We start from the raw sequence: 27,230 nt of genomic DNA on the forward strand, positions 1-27,230 counted from the left end.
AGCTAAAGATTACACGTTCACATACAAGAAAGACCAGCAGCTATGATAAAGTAAATCGGCGCCCATAAATTGTCAGCAACAATAAAAAATGCACATTTAACAGTACAGAGAAAAGATCCCTGGGACTGAAATTCCAGTCAGGGCTCCCCAAAAAATACAGTAACTGTCAAGTCCAGGCCAAGTCCTTGAAAGGGGCAATCCAGTGAAGTGGAGCAGTGATGACTGGTTACTTGGCGTTTTTTTACTGATGGTGCACACACACTTATATGGGGAACTGGAAAAAGAGTACAGAACTGAAAGAAAAAATTGTCCAGACTAAAAAAAAGCAAGAGCGTAGCAGGGGGCGGCAGAAAGTTAGGTGGGGGGATGAGATTAAGAAGTTTGCAGGGACAACATGGCCACAATTAGTACATGACCAGGGTAGTTGAAGTATGGGAGAGGCCTTTGCCCTGCAGTGGGCGTAACCAGGCTGATGATGATGAAAAAAGCAACGGAAGCTGATAACAAAGAATTCAGTACAAGCTCCACCCACAAAACTGCACTGCAACTACTTTGAGCAGTCGTATCCGCGGGGAGAGGCCTTCGTCCTGCTGTGGACATAAAATAGGCTGATGATAATGATCCATGCCCCACCCCTTTCCTCTATACTAATAAATGGAGGAGGAGGAGGGAAAGAGATAAGTAGAAGGCAGGGAGGTTAACCAGAATAACGTCCGGTTGGCTACCCTACACCGGGGGGATGGGGGGGATGGGAAAGGGGAAAAGAGAACAGGGAGGAGGGAAGAAAAGAAGGAAATTGCGGCGAGTTCGCTGACCTGTGTGGCCTTACAGAAATTGCATTAATAGTCGCAGATGGTCGCACAAGCCCGTCGTCCTCTAATTAAATGGACAAGTGTGTAACGTGCCTGGGCACTTTATACCACACAAGTTAGACACAAAATAAACAGCAAAACTTTATTGCGCCTGTTTATAGGAGCTCAAAAAAATGAGCACACAGCTCATGAGGCATGTGCACACAATGTTGTATATTTACAGCTGAAAATATGACATTCCATTTACATGACAAATGCAGCACATTTGAATGGTGCACAACATATGAAACTTCAACAGCCTTCCCTAAAAACTAACATGTGGCAGCACTGTTGAATTTGTGTGCAAAGTAAACCTCTGAAAATTCACACTTGTTAAAAAAAAGTACATCTTTTTTTACATGCTCAGAAACGACCGTTCATTTCATTTCTTTGAAAATGTCAGAGTGCTTCGCTAGTAGTTAACCCTTTGACCTGCTACAACAGCTGTGTTCGACCAAAGCACACAGGCCCAAGACTTCCTGTTTGCACCGTAAAAGCTTGAGGCCCATGCCACATTAAAGGGGGGACCCGGGTGTTCGAGATAGAGAATCGGCCTAAATTCGAATTTTCAATTTTCGTTTTCCGCATTTCTGACCTGTTTCTATCTCCGAAATTTGGTTAAACATACCGCACATTTCTTCAGTTATCGTGACCTAAAGATGCGAGTCCGCAAGTGTTGCACTTTAAATTGGGGGACCTGCGAATACATGCGCTGAATGCCATCCCAGCAACTTTCCCTTTGATACCCCAGAAAGTCTCGAGGGCATCAGTAGCCTGCACACCACACTTTAACGGGCCTCTCACAAAGTTTAGGCATTGCATACAGACAAGCACAGTGTGTACACATAAGCTGATGACTGCAGCTACAAAGTATCGCCGTGTAATCGCGAGGGAACAACTAACATTTCGAACTAAAGCTGTGAATCCTTGCTTTTGGAGTCCCACTTCCTGCCGGAGTTAAATGAAGGTTGCACGCACATGAACGCCTCTACGTCAGACGCACTGCCTGCAACGTGACCGATTAACGTATTTAATGGAATCTAGCCCAGTACTTGTGTTCTTCAAATAATCATGTAACATGCTCTAGGGTTGGCTTAGATTTGAGGATATTAAAAAACACGCCAGTTTTTAAATTAATATGTTAAATGGATGGATGGATGCTCCAAGCGTCCCCTTTGGAACAGGGCAGTAGGTTGCACCACCAAGCACTTACTGTTATATTGCCTTATGTCCTACCTATGGTAAAAAACACAAACACACACACGAATTCCCATAACGAAACTTTCTGTACCCCTGTTGTGAACTTAGTTTTTGTACACCTCCATTGTTCGTAGTTTCCCTACTTTCCTTTCATCAATCTTCCATCACCTCTTACTAATCTCTACTGCGGACATGTTTAAACCAAGGGCTTGAGGGGAGCCAGAGGTGCCTAAACCGACCACTTGGAAGATATCTTCACATTCTAATAAAACATGCTTCATAGCTTCCCTAGCCTTACTGCAGCAAGCACGTTTCTTCCTTCTTATATCTCACTTTATAAGTGTGCATTCTAAGGCACCCTGATCTCGTTTCGAAAAGTAATGAGCTTCCCTCTGAGTTACCATAAATTTTTTTTTTCCTGAAATATGCTGCATATCTAGTGCCATCTAGAAAAGTCAGTATTGCAGCTGCTACTAGCCACGCCAATAGCAAACTGAAGTACACAACTGACGTCGCCATTCTGGCCTGTGTCATATCAGCATGTGGTGTGGCATTATCGCAAGGGCACCAAACAGGCGAAGCAACTATAATGCTGCTTTCAAATTAAAAGTGCTATCCGCAGAGGCACTGTCAAACACTCAAGTCAGGTGGGACTTCAGTATCGATGAAAAAGAAATCCGTTGTTGGAGGGGGCAATGGGAGACACTTTTCGTGTGCCAAAAAGAGATGACAGGGATAAGGAAGATAGCGATGAGGCTAGCAGCGATGCCTTAGAGAGAGCTCCACATGTGCATATTTAACAAATGTTTTCATTTTGTGAATGCTGCCCTCACTTTTTTTGTTCGGCCTACAGGTTCTGGCTTCAGGGGTTGGCTTAGAATTGGGGCCGGCCCAGATTTGATTAAATACGGTACGTGGCATGGGTGCACAACTTCAACTCGAGAAGTGCTGAAAAGCAAACCGGGGGGGGAAACCAAGTTAACGATGTAAATTAGGCACCATCCCTCCCTCTCATTCCTTGCCAAGGCAGGAAATGAGGAATGATGGTAAAGAGGAAGAGGTGCAATATTCTGCAACCTTCTAGAAAGCATGGCTCGGCACCTTGGCGAAGGAATGTTGCTTGCAATGCTGCTCGAGGCCAAGGGAGAGTGGGCCTACATTTGCAGTGAATTCGGCCTCCTGCCCGCACGGCAACGCGACATTTTAATTTCTCGTTTAATAATGCACCCAACTGAAACATTACTGCAGTAAAATGTCCCCCTGAGGGTACCTTGTGACTTCTAGTGTATAACGAAACGTTTACAGGAGCTCTGGTCAAGGGCCCTTTGAAGAATACTCGATAACGGTCATTTGTGGAGAAGTGAAACTTCTCTCAATGACTTTGCTAATGCTGGCAAAGTCAATAAGTATGTACAATAGTTAGTCATGTGGTTCGAAAGTGTTTCTGATCAACTGCTTCATCTTACTTTTATGCGACACACTGATGCTTACAATTTAAAACCAGCTGCAACATTTTTTTTTAGTTGATAGAAACAATCTACGATAGCAACAGTTTAGATCGCTGTCATGATTTTAAGGGAATAGACACGAGGCATCTTTCAGGACTTTATATACTATTCCAGTGCCGCCAAATTTTGCACCAAGGAAGTAGTCTTCATTTTTAATCGAAGGCAGCTGCTGACGAACAAATGCTGAAGCTTCTTTGGTCAAATCTCTCAAACATCAGTGAAAAATGCCAAACGTGACTGTACAGACATGAAACAGTGCCACAGTAGTATACAAGCACGACTCCCTTAGCCAAATCTGCCATTAGTGTAGCTCGCTTGGTATGCCTCAAAGACCATTGGCTTGTCTAACTCTTGACACACACACAAAATGAGACACTTCGGTGGGCAACAGTCATGCAGTGTTATGCAGCTTCAGCATAAAGAGAGGCGCAGTGGGGTATCATCCACGAAAAGATGCACCTTGCTGCATGCGAAGCTAGCATCTCGCACAGCCTGCTGTGCCAAAGCCAAGTGTCTGGGAACTCTGCAGCAACAGAATCTTGATGGACTTCAACATGTCCCACTGACTGCCAATCATGAGATGCTGCTTCCTCCAGTGCCACCCACCCAAATCTACAAGGCATAGCAGAGCGCTTTGCCACGTGCCGAATAAAGCCACGGCTACTCTCTTGTAACCTGCCTAGACATCCATCAGCAGTGGCACCAGTCATGCAGACATCAGTCTTACTGAAAGTCACTCCGCTTACTGCGACAGTTGAGGCCTACTCTCTTGCCAAGAAAAACGCTGTCTGTACATGTACACCACGTAACACAGTTGATCCGCAGCTTCAGTTTCTCCCGTCGTGCAGGTTAGTGTGATCACGTGCCCTCTGCCGAGAGCCCACCCTCTTCAAGAGTCTGTCGGTAGCCCAAGCAGCCCATTCCTAGCAAGCGTTTGCCTACTGTTCAGGGTTGGTCGGCTCAAAGGTGGGTTACGGGGTGTCGGCAAGTGATGTTTCAACAAAAAGTCACCTCAGAGGGTGCACTGCACAGGACGACGGGGAAAAAAAAAAAAAAAAAAAAAAAAAGAAAAAAAAGAAAAAAAAAAAAACCTCCTCAAAATGTCGGTATGTACAAAGCCGGTCATCCATCCAGGGCCTTCACTGTTCACTTATTGTTTAGGTTGGTCTGCTGAAAGAAGGCTGCCATCTGTGAGCTGTAGCCAAGCCCGACACCACGGTGCGTGTGTGTGGAGACGCGCGCCGCTTCGTACTGCTGGTCCAGGTCATGGAACAGCTTCTCCTGCTGCTTCAGCAGGGGGTTGACTGCAGGGTCTGGCTTATCAGTGGGCGGCGGCGGTTCGCCACGGATGCCCATGAGCTTGCGGAACTTGGCAGTCATCTTGCCGTCGTCGTCCTGGGCAAAGGTCATCTTCTCCCACACCTTGGCACATGTTGAGTTGGGCTGTGGCTGAAATGAGCGCATAAGAGGCACAATCAATCACAGTTCAGGCTGCAGGTCTGCATTATTTGTGGAACATGGAGTGGCACAATGTGGACTAATACCAGATTTTTTTTTTAGTGCTACATACAGTCATCGACCTATTTAACCGATTCTAGAACACAGATCTCTTTCCTTTTTTTTTTTTCGAAAGATGTAGTTCCGGAAATTATCGGCACACAGGGTGTCTACCAAGTTGACATTTTCAAATTCCTTAAGTTTTCCTGGTTTTCCCCGAGTGCCTTTGCAAAATTGCCAGAGTGACACAGAACTGTCTTATGTTAGGACTGGCTGATACTATGTCACCCAATGCTGTCACTCTCTAGTAAGCATGTTAAAAACTAGAAACTAATTAATCCAGTTTGAATAGAAAGGAGTAGCCTTTATTTTATTCAATACAGAAAACTGAGGGGAAGGGTTAGTCAAATGCACAGCGAATAAAATATCTTTGAATGAAAAATGGTAAAGCCCATTGCAAATTGAGTTGAACATTTTCAAATATGAATAAAAAGAGAAAATGACCTATTTCTATCAATGGATAGCAAGCTCATTGGTATTAGGCCCCAACTTTGTCACAAGTGAGATTCTCTCAGCAGCTGGAAAGTCAACCTCAACTGCCCCGACATACTCTCCTGCACACAATGCCAGTGTTGAGTGTCGCTGATTTAAAGAGCTTATTTTGTTTTGGATGAGGGTCACCTGCATCTCGACGTCAGCCAACACTTTGCTTTTTGAGCTCATGCTCCTTCTAAGGAGTGGCGGCATGCTTCCTTTCCTGTTCATTCCTCAAAGCATCTGTCCTTTGTGTTCTCATCCTCATTCTGCCGCGTGTTCGCCCTACGGACCATTTGAAGCATCCTCTTGGTCAGTTTGTCGTATAGTCAACGTACGATTTTCCGGACTCTCGAGGGGCCACGAAAATGTCAAAAAAATTAATGAATGTCTTTTGCTGCCCCTTAAGAGGAAGCTTTAGCTCGGGTGCTCCTATCTAGATACATGTAAAAGGAGAATTCGTTTTTCTCGTAACCACTGCACCAAATTTGACAGGGTTTGCTGCATTTAAAAGAAAAACTTAAAATCTAGTGACTGTTGGTTTCGAATTTTAGATTTATGTCGTCAATTTTTTATAAAAACTTGGCAAAATCGCAAATTTTCAGAAAACGAAACTATCAAGTTTACAACTCCGTAACTCAGCAAGAAAAAATGATATCGCAATTCTGTGAATTGTGCCTGATAGCATATCTAAAGCGGACAAAATTGATATGTTAAACATGAACCTCAAAAAATGGGGTAATGTGTAATTACAACTTTTGCAGAACCCTCGTAAACAACGTAACAAATTCACGTAAGATGTAAACTGACATATCAAATTTGTCCGCTTTGAATGGTCTAATGGATACCGTTTACAGAATCGTGATCTCTTTTTGATGCAGCGCTATTAGTTTGTAAACTTCGTGCTTCTATTTTTTTCGAACGCCTGAATTTTTGAAAGTCCTTTTAACAAAATTCAAGCCCGAAATCGAAATTCTGCTTCCAACAGTCACTAGAATTTAACTTTTTCTCTCAAATGCAACAAATTTCATTAATATCGGTCCAGGGGTTATCTCAGAAAAACGTTTTTGCGTTTTTACATGTATTTGAATAGGCCGCGTCGGAGTTGGGCCCGAGCTAAAGCTTCCTCTTAAGGGCTCAAATTGCCACAGGTACGTCTGAAAAACCTCTGAAGGCCTGCCAGTACACTTATTAGGCATACCTGTGCTCGTACTTCAACAGAATATGGCGAGTGCACGTCTGTATAATTAGGGAATACAGTGTCCCGTAACAATTGCCCCATCCCATGCTTGTTAAACTTCACCGCAATACTTCATGTATGCTTCACCGCGTAACATCGCTGTGCTGAAGCTAAGCTGGCTTTTGCAACCGGCATTATCCAATGCGTCAGGCTTTCTAAGCCTCGAAACCAATCGCGAGGATTACAGAGGCAGAGTCAGTGCCATTGCTGACAGCGGCGAATTCTTTCAATGAAAAGCACAGCCCCTAACTGTAAGAAGCTTTCTAGCAAATGTCGAAGCAGCTAGGCCTAGCCATACTGCAGTGCTGGCTACGGCTGCCAGCGGATCTGCGAAGCAAGATAATCAAAATAGCAGTGTTGGCTTTGGTTCACGCTGTTTCGGACCTGCGGTCGCAGCAAAAAGTAAAAAAAATCGGATGCCGAAGGGAAAATCAGTCGTCGCCTGTACACTGGCAACTCCAACGGCCGATGACACAGCGTCAAAGACAATTCATCACAATTCCTCTCTTTTACTCGAGCCAGCATTAGGGAGACTTTCGCTCCCTTTCAATAAAATGACAGCTAATTATCCCTGATAGAAGCACAATTTCTCCATGTTTTCCCTGTTGGTATACACCCTGTGCACATTACAATTACACATAAAAGCAGAACAGCGTACAGGATGTTGGCAACAGCCCACCATTGCTACTGTTGGAACCTGCGAACGCCACTCATCAGAAGTCCGTGCCGGAACAACTTTTCACTTATACATTATGACAGCTATACGTCCCTATCATTACAAAAGCTAATTCAAAAAATTCTGGAAACTTACATATGCACCAAGACAATCTAGTAAGTGCTACAGTGAAATCTTGATACAGTCTAAAACGGACCCATGTACAACAGACTTTCGAATATAATGAACCTTATTTCAACCTCAGTTTCCTCTACCTATATTATTAATGCAACGAAGTTCGCTTTTAACAGACCACACTACAACTATCGGCTACAGCGGATGAAATTAGCGAGAAATTTTGTCAATATCAGACGTATAAACCTCACTTTTTCTGTGTTGACACAGGCTGACATCTGACTTGCAAGGGTCAGCCGATGATCGGGGATAAATATAGCGCACATGCGAGGAAGGAAGGCGGAGCAAGAACGCGCTGTGTTTTTCTGTGCACGAGACACGAGGGGTGGGTGGGAGGGGGACAAGGCGGAAGAGGGGTTTTACTCTGGCAGCGGCTGCTTACGGCGTGGCCGCCGTATCTTGAAAGCTATCTGCGAGGTGGGCAAAGTGCGAGCGCAGGGGCCTCGTCTTCAAAGCGATCTGCGATGTGGACAAAGTGTGCCCTGTCTTGGCAGCTTCGTATTCACTGTGCTTTCGACGTTTAGTTCGCGTTGAGGCAAGAGAGAGAGCACGAAAGTTGATTCGCTCACTGATGCTGCACTTGCTTAATTTGCTATCGTAATCAATGCCTTGCCTTTCGAGCGAAACTGACTTTTTATTTTGGACGTTTGTCACTCACTCTTCGCAATAAAGTTCAGACATTGTGAAGAAAGTTTCGGAAGTGAGGCGTTTCGGATAAAACTACTCTATTTTTTGTAGGATTATTAAGGTTCGTTGTAATGAGATTCGACTGTATAACAGGTCTCACGGGACCACTGAAAATAATCGATTCATCTTGAAATATTGTTTTATGAGAAACACGCAAACTGGCAGTCAAAACTGAATGAAAAGAGAGGAGCTACCTACACCTGAAAGGAGTAAATCCGCAAATGCATTTAAGCTGATGACACAAATTCTACAGGGTAGGAGTGAGAACGCACGTTTACACGCAGTCATCTCCGCCGGGCCGCATGCACAGCTCGCTTAGACTTTGGATCTGTTACCACTGTTAAGCAAGTGTGCGTCCACCTGTATTTCCACGCGCTGTACTGACAATGGGCCTCTTCTGCTACCTGTGGACTGCCAGTGTGCGCAGCTGGACGTTCTTCTCGGGTGGCTTTGTCCACTGCACAGCACCACTTCAGTGAGATTACGCATGCCACAGGGCAACAAAGCGATCATGATGTAGCGACTTTCGAGTGTGCGCCGACTGTCACACACGAACCTTGCGGCGGTGTTTCTCCAGAGCGTGGCAGCTCTTCCCATGACCACCATGCTTGTACATAGCGCCTGCTGTTGCCTTAACACATTGTGTGGCATCCGAAATCTTGGTTATCATTATGCATTGGTGCTAGGGTAAGTGGCAATGGCAATTACGGATCCAAAAAAATCGGGTGCCTAAAAAACAGGTCAGCTTTGATAAGAGAATACACATGCGTAAACAAAGACTTGTTTTGCTAGAACCGACACCACATCAGATACCACATTTTTTTTTATTTCATGTAGCAGGAAAATACTCCTCTGAATTAAGGGGGGATGCGGGGATCAAATTGCGAAAATCGCAAAAAAGATCGAATTTTGGCAACGACGCGTTTTGGTATCTGCAATGCTTAATCTACATTGTATCAAAATGGTTTGACTGAAAATGCACTAAAAGTGCCCCCCAAAAATTAATTTATCAGTGCATAGGGCGAGAAAACAGCTTTAAATCGCGGAGCCCTAACTCGTCTTTCCCGCCACCGAACACCGCCATCTTGGTATCGTTCAAAAGCTCGAAGTTTCGCCATTACGTTTCTGAATTCTTCGGTCGTCGCCATCTTGTAACAAACACAAAAGAAGCGTGGGTCTGCTAGAGGCGGTCACACGGGCCCTGCGATGAAAGCGGGCCTCCGATTGGTTGCCGTATTGAAAGGCGTCTCGCCATTGGTTGCTGCTGCAGCAGTGGGCAAGCTGGCAACCACAGCGGACCGCAGTAGTCTGCTTTGAAAACCACACTGGCGTCTTTCTTCGTTTGACACTCGCAGAATTCGGATTTATGAAAGCTCCCAGGTCAGTGATGGATCGTCGCTCGTTCGAAAATAACTTTTAAATGAAGCATGCCTTCGGAAAACGGAAGCGCAAGCCTCCCACGGCGAGAAAACCCGACTGAACACTCGGATAACGTGCCGCGTTATCTTGCACTGTGCGATTGCAGTAGCGAAGCCGACAATCGCCCTGTGACATCGACACTGATAACAAAGCCACCGGAAGACGTGCCAACGGAGGCTCTTGCATCTGTGCATACGGCTGCGCGAGTCAGCAACCGAGATCGCGTTGTTGGAGGCGACGCGGGTCGAAGGTCACCATCGCTGGCAGAGACTGTGTACGTTTCCGATGCACCATACGAGACACGCAGCCTGCGAGTGAGCCCCAACCGTCGACGAGCTACGTACTGTATGGTGACTCAAGGCTCACCTGACGAATCGCTGCACGATTCAGACGCGCCTCGAGCTGCGTTTTGTGTCAGCAGTGACTGCAGAAGAGCAGGCATGCAGCGTCCACGACTCCCTTCGTGCAATGTCCGCAACTGAGCGGAAGTTCAGTTTGACAGACCAGCAAGGCCAAGAACAAATTTCGGCCCCTTGTGGCTGTGGGTTCATCATTGTGTCTGTTTCCGCGATTAACTCTTTGATCGCTAAAACTCTGTGCCCAAGATGCCAACAACGTTCTGTGGGTGTACACTGTGATACCAGGCTCAGTCTGGCAGTGAAAATGGTGGTCATGCATTACTCCAGACGGCTCAAAAAAAGGATGAACGCCTGAAGAATCCAAAGCCCACCAAAGGTGTAAGACGACGGCCGACAGCAATGATTCAAAATATTACAGCCCTGGTGCTTTTTAATAAATTCGCAGTGCTTTCAAAACTTTGCAGCCAGTTTTCTCAATTGCAGTATTTTTGTCAATCACCTCGCTCGTGGAAAGCGTAGCACAACAATGGCTGTACCGATTTTGGTCCAGTTTGTTTTGCTGTGATCCACAGGCTGTGCTGTACTTAAAGACAGTCTTGAAATGTTTCTTTATCTTTCCATTATTTAATTATTTCACAATTACTACATGGCTCCATGCAGTGAAACAAAGTCATGTGCATGTTATTTCGAGCAAAAAATTATTAGCGCACTAAAAAAAATTAAAAAAAATTGAACACTGTCTTGATGTAGAGTAGACATTTGGGCAAACATGCAAAGTATTCCCAGCTCCCTATCGTGTTTCGTTACTGTGCCAGGCTTTCCACAAGCAAGGAACTTATAAATTCTTATAAAACAAGAACTAATGAAGATATCCTAATGAAATTTTGGATTTGTCTCTTTATTGCAATGTGCAGTGTGTGTGCCAAATTTCAGTCCTTTCTGTCAAAAAACAAGAAAGTTAATTCTGATCCCCTCCTCCTCCTTTAATGCAGACCAACCAGATTTTACATTTACTTCATTATACAGTGAGACCTCGTTACCATGAACATGACATTAACAAACTTTTCAGATTGGCAAACTTTCCAGAAGTCAGCGTCTCTAGCAAGTTGACATTTCCAAATTCCCTGATTTGTCCAGGTTTTCCCTGAGTGCCTTTGCAATATTCTCTGAGTGACACATAACTTTGTTTTATGTCAAGACATCATGTCACCTAATGGTGTCACTCTCTAGTAAGCATGTTAAAAAATGAAAACAATACAATTTAATCCAGTTTGAATAGTAAGGCGTAGTGTTTATTTTATTCAAAAAGAAAACGGAAGGGAGGGGTTATGTAGAATGCACAGCAAATAAAATATCTTCGAAAGAAATAGTAAAACCCATTGCAAATCAAGTCAAACATTTTAAAATACGAATAAGAAAGATGCATACAGAATATTTTCGAATATGAGCTATTTCTATCAACTGATAGCAAGCTAATTGGTTTGAGGCCCGAACTTTATCACAAGTGAGATTCTCCCGCAATAGCTGGTAAGTCAACCTCAACTGTCCTGCCATACTCTCAGCCCATGCACAACGCCTCAGTGTTGCGTTTCAATGTTTTAAAGAGTTTTTTTCTGTTGCTTGGATGAGGGGCACCTGCATCTCGGCGTCAGCCAACACTTTGCTTTTAGAGTGCAAGCCCCTTCAAAAAAGTGGCGGCATGCTTCTTTTCCCGTTCATTTCTCAATGTGTACGTCCTTTGTCTTCTTGTTCTTCAGCTGCGCATTCGCTGCACAGACTATTTGAAGCATCCTCTTGGACAGTTGCAAAGTCAGCGTACGATTTTTCGGACTGACTAGGGGCCGTGAAAGCATCCGAAAAAATGGATGCATGTCTTTTACAGCCCTTAAGCGCTCAAATCGCCACAGGCACATCCAAAAAACATCTGAAGGCCTGCCAGTACACTTATTAGGCATATCGGTACTTGTATTGTGACGGGAGCGTGCACAATTAAGGAATACACACTGTGTCCCGCGAAAGTTGCCCCTTCCCGCATTTGTTATGCTTCACAGCGTAACATCGCTGTAATGCGGCAAAGCTGACTTTCGGGAACCGGAATTATGCAACGCGTTGTGCTTTCTGAACTTCAAAGCCAACTACGATGACCACAAAGGAGGTGTGTCAGTGCCATTGCTGACAGCGGCGAATTCTTTGAATAAAAAAATTGGCCGTGGCTTAGCTCGGCTATGCCAGGATATATGTAGCGAAAGCTAAGGCATAGCATGGTTAGCCTTGGTTAATCTTGATTGAAAGTCCAGGTTAGTCTGGTCATCTAGCTATGTTGCGGCGTTCAACCAGTCGTTCAGCGCGCTGTTCGTCTGTTTCATGGGCAATTCGTTTCCTCTTCATCTCGTTTCGATGTCGATTCCAGGCATCCTCCTGCTTATCAGAATAGTCGCCGTCCATGCTGCCGCCTCAACTGCAGTTGCGGCGTGCTTGAGCTCTCCTTTTCAATCCTCCAACATGTTATCAGGCATGCGACGCAGCTGGTGAAGCGAGTGGAGGCAAGCACAACGACAAGGAACGCGGTGTGACGTCATACTGGCGGCGGTGGAAAGGCGCGGCCCTGCGCAGCAGCGGAACAGCTGTGGCTCGGTGCTACTAGTGGCACAGTAGTGACTAGGGACTACTAGTGTGCAGTAGTGACTAGGGCGCGAGAGAGAGAGAAATACCCGCGGCGAGGCATGTGTTGTGATGTCATGTGCCTCCTCGGAGCACCGTCACAGCGAAATCGCAAGTTCGCAGCCAGTAAAGCTTTCGCTTTAAAACACGGCACAGATAGACAAGACGCTTAATACCGAACCTCGAAGCAGCTAGGCCTAGCATTGCCGCGGTGGTGGCTACGGCTGCCAGCAGATCTGCGTGCAAGTGTGTCGGTTCAAGGCGGCGAGGTTATTTATTGGCGGTTGTGGCTTTTATTAATGCCATTTCGGACCTGTGGTCACGGCAAAAAGTCCGGAAAATCAGACGGCGAAGGGTTCTTGTGTCCGAAATTTCGGACATTCTTATACATTGACCCTATGGGGTGTGTAGTGGTGCTGCGAAGCCGCCCGTCTGGAAATTCGCTCACTGACTGTACTCAGGCAACTCCTCCAGCCAACGACGTGGCGTCAAAGACAATTCGTTAAGATTCCTCTCCGTTACTCGAGTCAGCATTACCGCAACTTTCATTCCCTTTCAATAAAAATACAGCTAATTTTCCCTGATAGAAGCAAAAATTTCGCGAGTTTTCCCAGAATTTTCCCAGTCTACTCAAGATCCCTGAGAATTCCCAGTTGTCCCGGTTTTCCCAGTTAGTAGACACCCTGAGAAATGCTCTGCCGACTGCTTATAGTTGCGCAATGCAAAAATATCTCAGTACTACAAAATTCAGAATACTTATCTTTTCAGAACAACAATCATTATTCAGTTTTTCCATGTCATGCTAACACCACTTCAGCAGTACAATATTGAAAAATCTGGGGATTCTTAGCTTTTCGTGTCTCCTGCATGGCAGCCAGAACAGTAGTCTAGCTGACAAGGCACAGAAAGCGAATGCCGTGGTGCATGCGTTTGGAAAACCTGAGATGCGGCACCGGATGCAAAAGCATAGGAGGGGTCTTTTTTTTTTAATTGCGGAGGTGACAACAAATCAGGCTTTGTGTTGTTTCTCTTCATCTAGCAGCAAAAGTGCATCTCTTTATTCTTTTGCTCCGATTTCTGCACATGCCTCTTCTTTCTCTCATGCTTCTTTCTGTGGCCATACCAGCTACAAGCATGGAGAAATTTAACCTCCGTGCTCGCAGGGATGCCACATGATCGCACTTTCCAGACGGTGTTGTTCACAGACGCTTATGCTTCTAGAATACTTCAGGCGTTCACCTCTAGTGAGACAGCTTCGGTGTTTAAGGAAAAGAATGTGCAAAAAAAAAAAAGAAAAACTGCGCTTTCGAGGAGACGTGGTGCTTCCTCCGACGGTTTTCTTACCTCAGCGTCTCTGTTGCAAGCGCCACTCTTACTAGATGGTGCTTTGCTGATGCGTCCTGGTGGAATCTATGGAATATAGGAACAGAGGGGGCCAAGAGCCAACAGCGACATTTTTGCGGCTAGCTCATACTGTGACAACTGATGGGTTGATGGGAGGCACGATTAATTTCGAGGCTTTCACTACAATGACCTCTCAGAATAATGGACAATTTGCTGTGGTCCCCCGGAGCTCGTGACATCCGAGATGTCACTGTGTAAAGGTCTGACTGCGGAAAATTAACAGCACCCTTGGTCCACAATTTCCTGCTCTAATGCTCCCTGTGGAGGATCAAATATGCCGCCCGCACACGTATCAGGCAGACGTATCACTGTATGCCCGTGCTCACCTTGGGTGCTTCAGTTTCGGCAGCCACTTCTTCCTGCTGGGGCTTCTTCCACAGGAGCTTGCGCTTTTGCATCTGCTCTGTGTACTTGACGGCACTCACAGCTGTTGGGTTGTAGTAGCTGCACAGAGACAAAGCACACGTGGGCTCAGACACGAATGACCCGTAGTGGTAGTAGTAGCACGACACTCGCGATGGCAGCCGAGGAAGCTGATGATCGTGGGTCGCAAGTTTGAACGTTCCAGCTATTGGGCCCGGCTGCTCGCCACTGTTAATCACTGCCAACAATGAAGGCAGGCGGCCTGCAGTCACCTTTAAAGGGCCCCTCACCAGGCCCCATAGCAAATTTTGGTTATACGCTGCAAGTTGTTCTGTGCTCTCTAGAGAGCGTCCTGCTTCAAAAAATTTTCAAATCTACTGATTAATAGCAGAGATAAAAATATTTCAGTGTCGCGGACCCATTTCAGCAGGCTAGCTCCACTGCATAGCGAGGCTCCCTCTCCAATCGCCCAGCCTAGCCTCCGCAAGCGAAATTCCTTCCCTGCGTTCTCCCATGCCGGACCTCGAGGATTGCGTGACACATACGTCAAGGCTCCTCCCCACCATCATCTATTTTTTTCGGCACTGCGCATTTCAGCTGGCGGCGTTACGCGCAGTGCACAATTTTGCGCACTGTGCACAAGGATTCATGATTAGCGGTGTAATTCAGTGCTACACGAATACCTGAGGCAGAACAAGTAGATCACAGAGCATGATCATGCGCTGGAAGATGGTAGAAGATGGCATAGTTTTGGTACCTGTGCACGTGACTTCACAGCCGTGGGAACAAGCAGACGAAGTGGAAGTAATCTCTCTTGCTTCGGTGCAAAGTAAAACAAAGAAACATGCAGACGTTCCCCTTGCATGTTTTATTATTTCTCTAAACTTCAATTCGCCAATTCAAGCAACAGATCACACAAATAACAGATGGTGCCCTGAATAATTCTCGAAGTCACGTGGCACCACGAGCAACGCCACACTGCAGACCCGAGTACGTAGGCGCAGGGACGCGAGTACGTTACCGTCCAGCTTGGAGTGCAGCGGCCGCGAGAAGGGAAAACGGCATTCGGACTGAAATTTCAGACCTTCCTGCGGCTTGTAGCGCTGCAATTCTTTGCAAACACGATTGTTAGTGCGCAGTGTATGCTCTGCGCTTGTCAGCTCAAAATGAGCCAGACCTGGTGAGGGACCCTCTAAATGTGAGTGAGGAAACACGATCGGTTCCCCTCAAGTGTATGCATACAGCCTGTGCCACTGACCAGGCCACAGCCAGCTACAATCAAGCAGCACAACTCTATTCTTTAAGTGTGCATTACATACCGCATTTGTACTAGGTCGAGAGTGTGCCTAGCCCACACAAACATATCGAGGTGGACGCGAACCTGCAGAACTTAAGGGGGGACGCAGGTCTTGAAACGGCAAAAAATCACAGAGTCTATTTTCAGAAAAGTGCATTTTTGCTATATTTATAGATTCAAGAATCCCTCCGCGAAATCAAGAAGCTAAATTTAATCGGAAAATAATAAAAAACTGTGCTTAAAGGGGCCAGGGTGAACACGAAATCAGCAAAATTTGGTCAAAAATGTTCAAACTTTGCGCTGACGCTATTTGCGAACGCCATGGCCAGTGGCCGCCATCTTGCACTTGTTTTGAAGCTGTTTTCTTTGTGCGCATTTTGCACCAGTTCAAAATGGCGTCGGTGAAGGGAAACTGACGCTATCGCATCATTTCTGAAGGATGCGTCTGTGCCGCCAATTGGCCAAAGCGTGCACACCCCCCGCGCGCCTCACTCTTACTGGTCTGGTGCTCTTTGGCACGCGCCTGACCGCTCTCACGTTTCGCTAAGTTTGTTTATCTCTGGTTTCATCACGCTGCTGTCTATGTTGTCTACGTTTGTTCAGCCGCTTGCTTCGCGATGATGTTTGATAAGCTGTTCATTTCACTGCTTGGATGGCTAGAAAAGATCGTCGTCTCAAGGCTACTACGCGTCAAGCGGCTGTGGAATGCGCGACGGAAGGCGGATAGGCCTGTCATACTCGTGGAGTTGCCGGTTGCTGGTCTGCCTGGACATTCTACCGGATCGAGTTGCGAGCTGCAAACCAGCACGTCTAGCGTCAACACTTCCTCCGCCCATGTGTGTTGGCACAGAGTGTGTAGGCACCGTTTCCTTCATGACTCAAGAAAGTAGCGAGCGCGCAGTGATCGCCGGAAAACAGGCCAGGTGTCGCAGTCTGCAATGGAGCGAAAGTTCAAGCTGCTGGGTGTCGACACGAGAGAGGACGTCAACGACAGCGCAACCGAGTTCGCAATCGTGGATTTATCCGTCGTACAAGAGCTCCTTGGACTTGTTCTGTGCCCCGGGTGCAGCTAGAAAGCGATGATGCTTTCAAGGACCCCGCCAAGGAGTACGGGCTCTCAGCAATGTTCTGACAACGTTCTGTCATCATAATGCTGCGAGAGCAAAGGGAGAGCCTGAACCCACGCACCACTACAACTTGCCAGAACATGTGGCAGAAGCAATGCTGCCTGTATATACGCGGCTATCTGAAAAAACCCTACTCTAGAGATGCCAGCGAGGCAAGACACATAATTCGAATGGGAGCCTTCACTCACCCCCGTATTCAGAAATGCCACTTAAGTTGAAGGCCATCCTTGACTTGATCTAAATGACGCGTATCGTGAACGCGCCGAAGGAAACGGAGTGAGCGTCTTTCGGCACGTTAACGCCAGGCGTCATTTAAATGAAGGCAAGGATAGGCTTCAACTTAAGTTGCATTTCTGAATACGGCGGTCAGTGATTTGGAGTGTCTTAAAGGAACAGCATGCATCTCTCTTTGCCATGCAAGCTGCTGTTGGGGAAGCTGTCCTACACTTCCAACACTGGGAACCTGCTTGCGTCCACTGCAATTTTACAGCAGCTACACATGAATATTCCTGGTACTTCATCTCAGCAAGCAAAGGAGAAAGACGGCTATCGGAGTGCTAACTCCAGCAAGAAGCGAGAAGCCTCTTTGAGCGCAAGGAAGCTGGCCAAAAAGCGGCACAAAGATGGGATGCATCCAGATTATGCCCCTGGTGCATTTCCTTGAGATTTTATTGCCATGTTCACAATAAAGATGTTGCAGAACATTTTCCCTGATTTCTCAAAACAACAATTCTGACAGACTTCTAATTTTGAAGGTAAAATAGCTTTTGTCCTATTTCAGCTTGAACGAAAAAACCAGTCAAAAACACAAAGGACCAGAGGAGAGGTTCGCACCACAACGACTGGTTGAGGTTTATTAGAACCTCAATCGTTGAGGTGATTGTTGAGGTGCTTGTCCTTTGTGTTTTTGACTGTTTTTTTCGTTCAAGTATGTACCAACTGGCCCAGATTTCAACCCTTCTATTTCAGCTATCAGCATTTTTTTTTTTTTTTTGCCAGAAAGAGAAATGTATGCAGTAAGCAATATGCCCCTTTTCAAAGCAGTACTCTTCCTAAAAAGTTTTGAAATGGGTCACATGTTTGACATGTCAAGAAGGCATTTCTTTCTCAAAACTTTGATAAGCTCTAACTCTTGCTCAAATTAGCCTAGAACATTGATTAATACCTTACGACACTCCCTGAACATTCTAGATAGTCTTTATACTCAAACCATTATGTTAGGGATTTCTGTTTAGATGCTAATTTTCCTCCAAACAAAGGACCCAGCTTATACAATGCTTTCAGAGTATATCGGAAACTACTTAAGATATGGAAAAATTAATTAATTTTTAGAATCTGCATATTAAAATAAACAAAGTGTGAAAATTTCGTTCAGATCTGTCCACAAATAAAAAAGTAGTCATTCAAGTGTAGCCTCCCCCCTTAATGCATGAGTGGACAGCTGAATGTAAAGAGTAAAATGCTGCGAGCAATTTTCAAATCCAACAATAATTAGCAGTTTAGCAGTTCATCAAAGTCCATTGTTTACAGCATGGCTACTAGGTCACAAGAACAAAAGGAAAAAAGAATATAGGAAAATGAAAAACAAGAATCTGCTTGCAGCACTTCCAAGCTTTATGCATTTATCTTCATATACCAAAAATATTACAGCTCTAGCTGTCCTAGATCTTGAGATATTGTTCCCACAAACAAGCAGGGTGAATGAAAAGCTCGTTTTGAGAAAATTGCAAAAAACACACAACCTCATTTATTCAGGAATATCATAAAATGCCAGCCAAAACAGGCTAGTATGCCGCTGGCAGATACTCAGCTTGGGAACTGTTCCCTGTGTGGCGCTTTTTCAAGGATTGTTTCATGTTTTCAACAGATCCACGCTCTCGAGCTGAAGCCTTCATTCGCCGCTGGTCTTTCTCATTCATGCGGTCATTGCTTACTCTGCTGGGGCTGAGGCTCAGCTCTTCAAGTATAAACGCCGACGCTCTGAAGTTGCCTGCAGTAAACTTCAGCACTGCCTCCGCCACAGCTGCCTCCACAGTGAAGAGAGAGGCACGACGCTTCTTTGGTGCAGGAGACCAGATCATTGAGTGGAAGCTCTCATTGCTGTTTTGGGTCTTTCCCCGTTGGCACCTTTCAAGCAGTGTTTTATCACTCAAGCACTCGTATATGAGGAGTAAGGCCTGGCAAACATGAGGAGGCAAGTTGCGAGGATGTTTCGGTGCAAGTTCGCACCTGGCCTGTGCAGCATTTTGACGGCACCAGTATTTGGGGCCTGTTGGGCAAAGTGTATGGTTTGCAACAGTGTCGTTGAAGGTGAAGTGATGGTACGTAGCCATCACTGCCTTGTGCGTGCCATCCACATCCACTTTGTGCATTTTCAGCGCCCACCCGTAGTACGCACTCAGCCTTGTAATAAGGTCTGCTGTTAGTCGACCCTTTCCACCAAGGCTCTGAAAGCCCGGTGCTTTGTGCTTCGTTACAAGGTTGCGCAAAGCTGCGCCCATGCACTTTTGCACATGATTTACGCAATCCTCCTTGTCAATCTCTATGCATCCATACACCTGTTTCTCTTCTTGCAATGCAAGGCACGTGCGACTGTTCGAGAGACCTCCTGAAAAGAATAAGAGCGGCCTCCATTTCCATTTCTCCTGACTTCTTGTCAGTGTTGTTCTGGCACTGTGACTGGTGACTGGCCTTCCAATCTTCGAAGGAAGGATTATCATCTTTGGGGGCCCGCTCGCATGCAGTGCAGAAATTGCTCAAGACAACATAGTTAATAACAAAACCAGTGAACAGTTCAATCCCGGTACAGACACCGATGTGCGAGGAATGTCCGCGGGTCATCCATGATCCATCGTATGACACCTCGATGTTTACGGGATTGCTAAGGCACAATTCAGTGTAAAGATCGCGAACCGACCGCAGGTGCCAACTTTCCCTTGACGTAACTTTGCCATGTCTTCGCGTAGAGTCCGCGACGGCTTACGTTCATTATTGAGAACACATAATTCTGAGCTCTTTGGCAATTTCCAGTTGCCTGCACAGCGCGAGCTGCGAGAACGTTCACAGCAAACGGGTTCACTTTTCGTGCACCGCGCATGCGCGGCGAGCTCCACTTCGACATCACACCACAGTTCTCGCACGTCAAAAGAAACTTGACAGCAAGTCCGTATTCATGCTGCTCTCTGACTACATTTAAGTCCCCACTATATATTTTGCAAATGGCCACTGCAAGCATAGTGTTCACTGCATCTAAACTGACAAAGGTAAACACAGTCCTGTCAACGGGGCGTGACGCAGAATCGGTGCTATCACCTAGTAAATCTCGCTTCCTCTCCGTCGCGGGAGTTGATGAGAGGCGCTGCAGTTTTTCTTGCGTTTTCCTTTTGCCCTCTTCGAATTCTACTGGCTGCAGAAATTTTGTGTCGTGACGCACGCTACTTTCGGTACCTCCGTCAGGCGAAGAGGGCGAAGGGCTCGTAAGGCCTAGGCCTACATCGGAGTTATCACCGATCGGATCGGCGATAGCGCTGGCGGGTGCTACGATTTCGACACTTTGCTGGGTTGCGGAGCGCTTCTTGCAGTTCTCAATCAATGTACGTCGCACCTTTCTTCCACCAAACTTGTTCCTCGTGTGGAATTCCTAAATGGGCCATCGCACAGCAGACACTGATGCTAGGGCAATATGGCGGATGGCGCACGGCCGACAGAAGCGGGGAGCAGACGATGAGAAAGGAATTCTGCCAATCGTATGTCGCCCTCAAGTCACGTGCGTTCAATAACGAATAAGAGAGCGCGCTGGGACCCTTCTGTGGTGCGGTAACTGACGGAATCTAATGGCTGCATAGAGCCTGCATTGGCGGCAAATTGAAGAAGAAAGACTGCTCTTTGAAGTGAGACCAAGATGTCCGTGCTATGATGCGTGAAATGGCAGCTGCGTTACGCAGAAGTGCCGTTTTAGTACTAATTTTGGCTCAAATTTTGCTAGTATCAATGAAATGAAGCAATGCTACGGCTAAAATACTGATAGAATAGTTTAGAAACTCGGTCTGGTTGTGTAAAAAGGGCTGTAGATTTCAGAAATACCATTTTCAAAAAGTCAGTTCTTTTGCTATTTTTTTGTCCCAAACGCCCGTGTCCTCCCTTAAATCCTCGAATTTAAAAAGCCGGCGCTAGAGTTTGGCATATGAATATTTCAAAAAGAAATAAGTAAAACTATCGGCCCAGATTCTAATAAATATGGTATGTCGACATCACATTTACAGCCATAATTTGGCTAAGCAAAAAACAGGGGCAAAGATTTTTAGATTCACCCTCGTACGTTGGCTCTGTGGGGTATGTGACGGTGCCGCAAAGGTGTCCGAGTTATCTGGCATGTCGCAAAACCGGATGTCGAATTTATTACGGCCCACAATGACGGACGTCTACCATGTTTTTAAAACTAAGCCCCAGCAACAGCTTTCCCCAATTAGCAGGACTAGATCTTGATGGTCTTGCTCTTACTGGCTGCAGCAGTCAGAAGCGTTTGTACAGGCGGAAATGTATCGTGACCACCACGTTTTGGACATCAACTCTACCGTTGCCCTTGTTGAAGCAAGGAGCTGCCCTACCTGGGCAGCGAGTTGGACACCTGTGGCGGGGGTGCATTGAGTGCCTCGAGAGGCATCAGGCCGGAGCGCACCGCTGCCGCCCTGGCAGCGGCTAGAGCGGCCGACACGCCGGGTGGCACTGCCGAGGTCGAAGACAGGGTGGCAGCACCCACACTCACGGCAGGCGCCTGCTGCGACGCCATTGCGGCTGCTGCGGAACAAATGTGAACAATGTGTCAGGACCAGCGCGCTAAGAATCCAGGCTCATGTTACAGACATCAGCAGCAGCCTATTTACCACATTTATTCGATCATTAGGCAGTCACGATTATAAAGGCCAGGGTGCACTTAGAAATGAAAGAAGAAAAAAATGCACAATAATGGTATAAGGCGATACAAGTAGCCGACAAATTACTAACAGACTGTGGGAATTGCCCGAAATACTGAATTACTAGCAGAACCAAAACGCAAAGTGGCAACCATGAAATACAGGGGGCCGGAATCTTCAACATGCAGAATGTGGGTTATATGCAAATTTTGCCTTGAGCTATGGCTTCATGACAGCACGAACTTCATCTAACGATGTGGCTTCACGGCATCGTGGCACGCTGCCATCTGCCACAGAGCCACACCACAAGGCAAAATTCGCACTGCCATGGCGCCACACCCAAAAGCAAAATCCACACATAAGGCAGCAGGCGACTTCCACGGCTAAGGATTCTGCAAGAAACCGTCGCTTTATACTCGAATAAATACGGTGTGCTCCCTGCAGGATGAACGCCTCTCCTGACAATCTCCCATTTCCCGAGTCTTTCACCAGCTGGCTCGATCTCATAAGCAGCAAATTTCCTCACTTCATCCCGCTACCTAGTCCTCTGCCATTCTTGACTGACCTACCCTTGTCTTGGGCACCCATTCTGTGAGTAATAGACCAGCGGTTACCTGCCCTATGAATTACAAAGCCTGTCTAAATTAGTTTTCCTCGTGCTGTCAACAAGCATAACACTGCTGCCTTCCTACCTCTTTATGTTACGCCTAACGTTTCTTGTTCCATCCCTCAGGATGGCGCAGGAAATCTCGTTTGGCGGAAGAGTGGGTGCACTAGGTGACCTAATAAGACACTAAATTCAAATGTAAGAGACAAGGTACAGTTTCAAGAAGCCTAAAAAAAAGTGACGATCACCATGAAGAGAGCTTCTGCAAGCAAGAAAGTGACGTGAATGCAGGTGAAGGCTCACAATGCAATTGTGAAAGTGCAGTATACAGTCCCACTCATAGCCAGTAACTTCATGTGGAACCCGCCGTGGTTGCTCAGTGGCAATGGTGCTGGGCTGCTGAGCACAAGGTCACGGGATCAAATCCTGGCCACGGCGGCCGCATTTCGATGGGGGCGAAATGTGAAAACGCCCGTGTACTTAGATTTAGGTGCACGTTAAAGAACCCCAGGTGGTCAAAATTTCCGGAGTCCTCCACTACGGCGTGCCTCATAATCAGAAAGTGGTTTTGGCACGTTAAATCCCATAATTTAATTTTTAATTTAACTTCATGTGAAGCACAGATAACAAGTGTATTGCACTGAATATTTACTGTAAGGGAAAAATGCTTTGAGGCACACTGACCTTTACAATGAGAGAACACATACTCGCAGTGCCCTGTCAATATATGCACACTGTGGTGCCCTCTTCGAGGAAAGACTGGCTTGAGGCTGATACTAGTGCCTGGCTATGCATGGCACCCAAGGTTCAGCATAGGACAGCTTTGTTAACAGGACCCAGTTCGTTACAGCTGACGTGAAAAAAAATATGTAGGTCACAATTTACTTACGCAACTAAATCATCTCGGGGCTCTAAGACAATCATTGTGAGGTTTCAAGGAGGGAATTCTGAACAGTCTAGCTTTATTATAGTACAACTTTAGCAAGGCACCCTACAGCTAGGCCAAGCCTAAACGCAATTCCTTAACACTCACACGCTGTGACTGCCAGCAATGCCCTTGCAGCCATGCTGCTTGCTGGGGGGGCAGGTAGTCCAACCTCCATTTGCGACCTCTCCGCCGAGGACCTCTTTGAGACTTCCCTCCGGCTTCGGCTCCCGCTGCGACTGCGGCTCTTCCGGTGGCTCCGCGAATGCTCCCGGCTCCGCGAACGCTCCCGGTCTCGACGATGGGAACGCTCCCGGCTGCGACTACGGTCGCCACGACGCTTGTGAGACCGATGGCTTCCACTGCCCCTGGAGCTGCCGCGATGGTCCCGGCTATGACTTCTGGATCGGCTGCGGCTCCTTGAACTGCTTCGGCGGCGACTGGCGCCACGCCTGGAGTTGTCGCTATCCTGGGAAAGAGAAACATCTAACATGGGGGATAAAGGCGGGCGTGTGTCACTATGGGTTCCCTGAGCCCAATGATGTGCAGAGTAAGACCGGAAAAAAACAGGGCCTGAATTTATCAAGAGGCCCCTAATGCAATTCTTTGGGAATACTGTATCAAGGAGTGAAACATAACACTAGAACGCTTTGCAATTAGCGACGTCCTGCACTTGCAGCGAGGTTTGCAGCAAAGTTGGGCAAGCTGGTATTGGTCCACTCTCACAACAGCTCGAAAAGACAGGACGTGAGGAAGGAAAAGACAAGGCAGCACATATGAAGCCTGGTACTTGCCATCTGTCAAGACTGTCATAAAGAAACCCGTAGAGAGTGCACAGAAAAAGCAGCATGAAGCCTACTTTAGGTGACATGCGCTGCTGAAAAACAGTGCACAATCTTTACGGAGTTTTCAGCTGTGCTGAGAGAAGCTAGATTCTTTTAGGAATTCTGGACATAAGTCTAGTGTGCTTGCACAAATGCAAACAAAGATGCTTGCAGACATTGATATACATTTTGCAGAGGCAACATAACAAAGGTAAAGTTTGGTTCCATGCTAAGAATGAAGTTTAATCCTGCAATCCGTAGTAGAGCTGCCACAGCAATAACATTAATTTATGGAAATTGGATGGTGTCTGAAATGGTAAGGCGACTATTTTCCTAAAGCATGATCGTCGCTGTTATGTATGAAAACAGACGACAAAAAAAAAAAAAAAAAACCGAAAAAAAAACATTGCAAACTGAATTCACATCGGACCAATTGGAGAGCAGAACTTGCATCTTGCTACTGCACTGCAACCTTCAAATGGATAGTCTGACATGGTCCTTTTCTTTTTTTTCCAAAACAAATAGATGACTGAGGTATTACTATTTCAATTGAGGCTATGCCTACATTGTGATCTCTGGCTCTCTCAAAGAACTGCAAGGTTCACGTGCCTGTACACCAATTTTGCTACATACAAGGCAAGCAACTGAGGGGCAGCGTCTACACCCAACCAATGCACACTGGATGAAGGTTGCCCACAATACTCGATTTTGCTAGACTTTCATGCATTTTCTCAAGAAATCCACAGCCCTAGCACTGATGTGACCCTCAGGAAGTCGCCCTCTATCTTGTACTAAGACCACAGAGACACTTTACAGCTGCACGTTTTTAAAACAAAACTAGGATGCTATGGGTGCTTTCTGCGCACTGTGTGGCGTTCAACAGCCCACAAGTGCTCAATTTCGCCTAGTTTGTTCCTTTAGGTGTCGTCGGCGAAATTTCAGCGAAAAAGGTTGTGACCAAGAAAACCCAGTCAAGATAGAACGGGAATCTTCACGTTAAATGCCAGGTGTAGTTTTTAAATGCCATGGCAAACATCAATGTCAGACGTGGCACATAAGGAAGGATTCCGTAATGAAGTACTGCAGGCAGCACATGGCTAAGTGAAATGTTGCTTTAAGTGCAATACCACCACCAACCAACAAAAGAGTATGTGAGATTTTACCACTGCATTTCCCCACGAGTCATTCCTGCCCCACTACCAAGACATCTGCAAATACGAATTGGCAACCCTGTGCCATGCACACTGAACACCCTAGTACCCTACTCCCTTTCTTTTTTTCCTTATGGAAGATGTTACAAAACTGAAAGTTGACTGCCCTACTTGCTCTTTGTAAAGACAAATACTTAGTGACTGCATAATTCAAGCAAGCAGCAGCGTACGTTTTCATGAGCACTTAGCTCAACAAAGTGTGTGGCTGTAAATTACATGCAAATGAAGTACATTAAATGGCAACAAGACTAAATTAGGCTCCTAAACTATACTATTTTACTACTTCACCGTTGCAGGCTTCGCCGTCTTTTTTTTTTTTTTTTTAAGCTGAGCAAGGGGAAAGGAAAAGTGAACAAAGGCTAGCTCTACGGGAGGGATATCAGGCGTCAAATAAGGCAGTCTAAGAGACAAGAATGACAGACTGTTTACCGTAAGTAGCGTTACGTACCTTCGCCCCGCTAGGCTGGGTGGGTGTCATCCGCCTGTGGTCGACAGTATGACGGTGCCAATCTCAAGATGTTTCTTGGGTAGCAATGGTCATACAAGACGTGTTAATACCGCGGGAAAAAAAGAACATCACGAACGGCTCTCTGATTTTTAAATTTATTTAGCACGGTTCGTAAATCCTGACTCCCTTATCAACAAAGTTGCGCGGCTTAAAGCCTTACTCTTCGGGGAAAGCCCGCTTACAACATCAAGGACCTTTCGACGGAGAATCATGACATCGCGCAGAAACAGCTGCTCGAAAGCACGGCGAACTTTACATGAAACCAAGTTTTCTTTTTCTGTGGTTCTCAACGCAAAAGACTGAACACAAGAGAACATAGGTGTTATCTCAAATTCTCTGCTTTAAGCGACTGCTTTGCTAGCAAATCCCAGTCGCTGCATTGTTAGCTAGAGTACTACTACATTTACGCACGCGCATTCACAAAATCACGACAATCACAGATCACAAGATGCCGATTGCGACAGTGAAAATATCGTAAAAGAGCAGGCAGACTTTCTTTTATCGTTTTCTTTTTTGCAAGCACGAAAAGAAAGGCAGGAAACTGGGCTCCGTTAGGAGTGAGGCCTACCGTCCGGCTGTAGGAACTCGGTGGCGTTCTGTCGGACCGTGTCGGCGAGTTGCGTGTCATCTGTGAGAAAGAGAAAACACGCAAGTGCAACTTGAAACGAAGATTGTTCAAGCTCTTTACACTATAACGGCTGCAACAAGCCATCGTTTTCGCTACGATGAGAATTGGCTCGCAACACGCTAGGCCTAACGCCTTAAACTCCCGTATCGTTTTTGGCTGGCTACTAAAGATCTACGTACTTTGTGCACGATTAGAATATGCACTTCAGCGCATAATGCTAATTACTTGTATAACCCTAAGAGGTTCTCCATACGAAAGCCATTCTTACCGTTGGATAATATTTAGCGGCCTGCGACGTAAGTGCTTATAACCAGCGCAAGCACTCGCGAACGAGCCAAGCAAAAACCGAACAAAAACGAACGCCGCTGCGACAAGAGGCCCCCCGGTGGCGATACGAGAAATCTCGCTGACAAAGAAAAAATAATTACACACTTTTATTAAAATCGGAGAGTAGATACAGTAGAAACTACAACAATTAACAGCAACGTGTGTTACACATTGTGATTATTTGCATAGAACTATTCCTCAGTGCAGCTTTTGGTGCGGCGTATCTAGCGCTCCTTCACTACGCGGTCCTTACTCATCAACCAACGATAATTAACGCGTGAGCCACTCGA

The 27,230-nt window shown here is 46.2% G+C and overlaps 1 protein-coding gene across 3 annotated transcripts; it reads right to left on the minus strand.

Moving 5' to 3' along the window:
- Nucleotides 1-940: 940 nt before the first annotated feature.
- LOC142576390 (uncharacterized) lies at nt 941-26,989 on the minus strand. 3 transcript variants are annotated; one of them, XM_075686506.1, is made up of 8 exons: nt 26,882-26,969; nt 26,554-26,613; nt 25,926-25,999; nt 23,551-23,911; nt 21,605-21,794; nt 14,537-14,654; nt 14,151-14,216; nt 941-5,008 (listed from the first exon to the last, which is right to left on the minus strand). In XM_075686506.1, the coding sequence occupies exons 3-8, from the start codon at nt 25,953-25,955 to the stop codon at nt 4,706-4,708; spliced, it is 1,068 nt and encodes a 355-aa protein (XP_075542621.1). In that variant the 5' UTR covers nt 25,956-25,999; nt 26,554-26,613; nt 26,882-26,969; the 3' UTR covers nt 941-4,705. The 3 variants fall into 3 exon arrangements, with proteins under 3 accessions (XP_075542621.1, XP_075542620.1, XP_075542622.1); XM_075686505.1 differs by lacking the exon at nt 25,926-25,999 and having other exon boundaries at nt 26,882-26,989; XM_075686507.1 differs by lacking the exons at nt 14,151-14,216; nt 25,926-25,999 and having other exon boundaries at nt 26,882-26,988.
- Between the last annotated feature and the right edge of the window lie 241 nt (nt 26,990-27,230).

Source organism: Dermacentor variabilis, chromosome 3 (assembly GCF_050947875.1).
Source record: "Dermacentor variabilis isolate Ectoservices chromosome 3, ASM5094787v1, whole genome shotgun sequence".
Classification (NCBI taxonomy): domain Eukaryota; kingdom Metazoa; phylum Arthropoda; class Arachnida; order Ixodida; family Ixodidae; genus Dermacentor; species Dermacentor variabilis.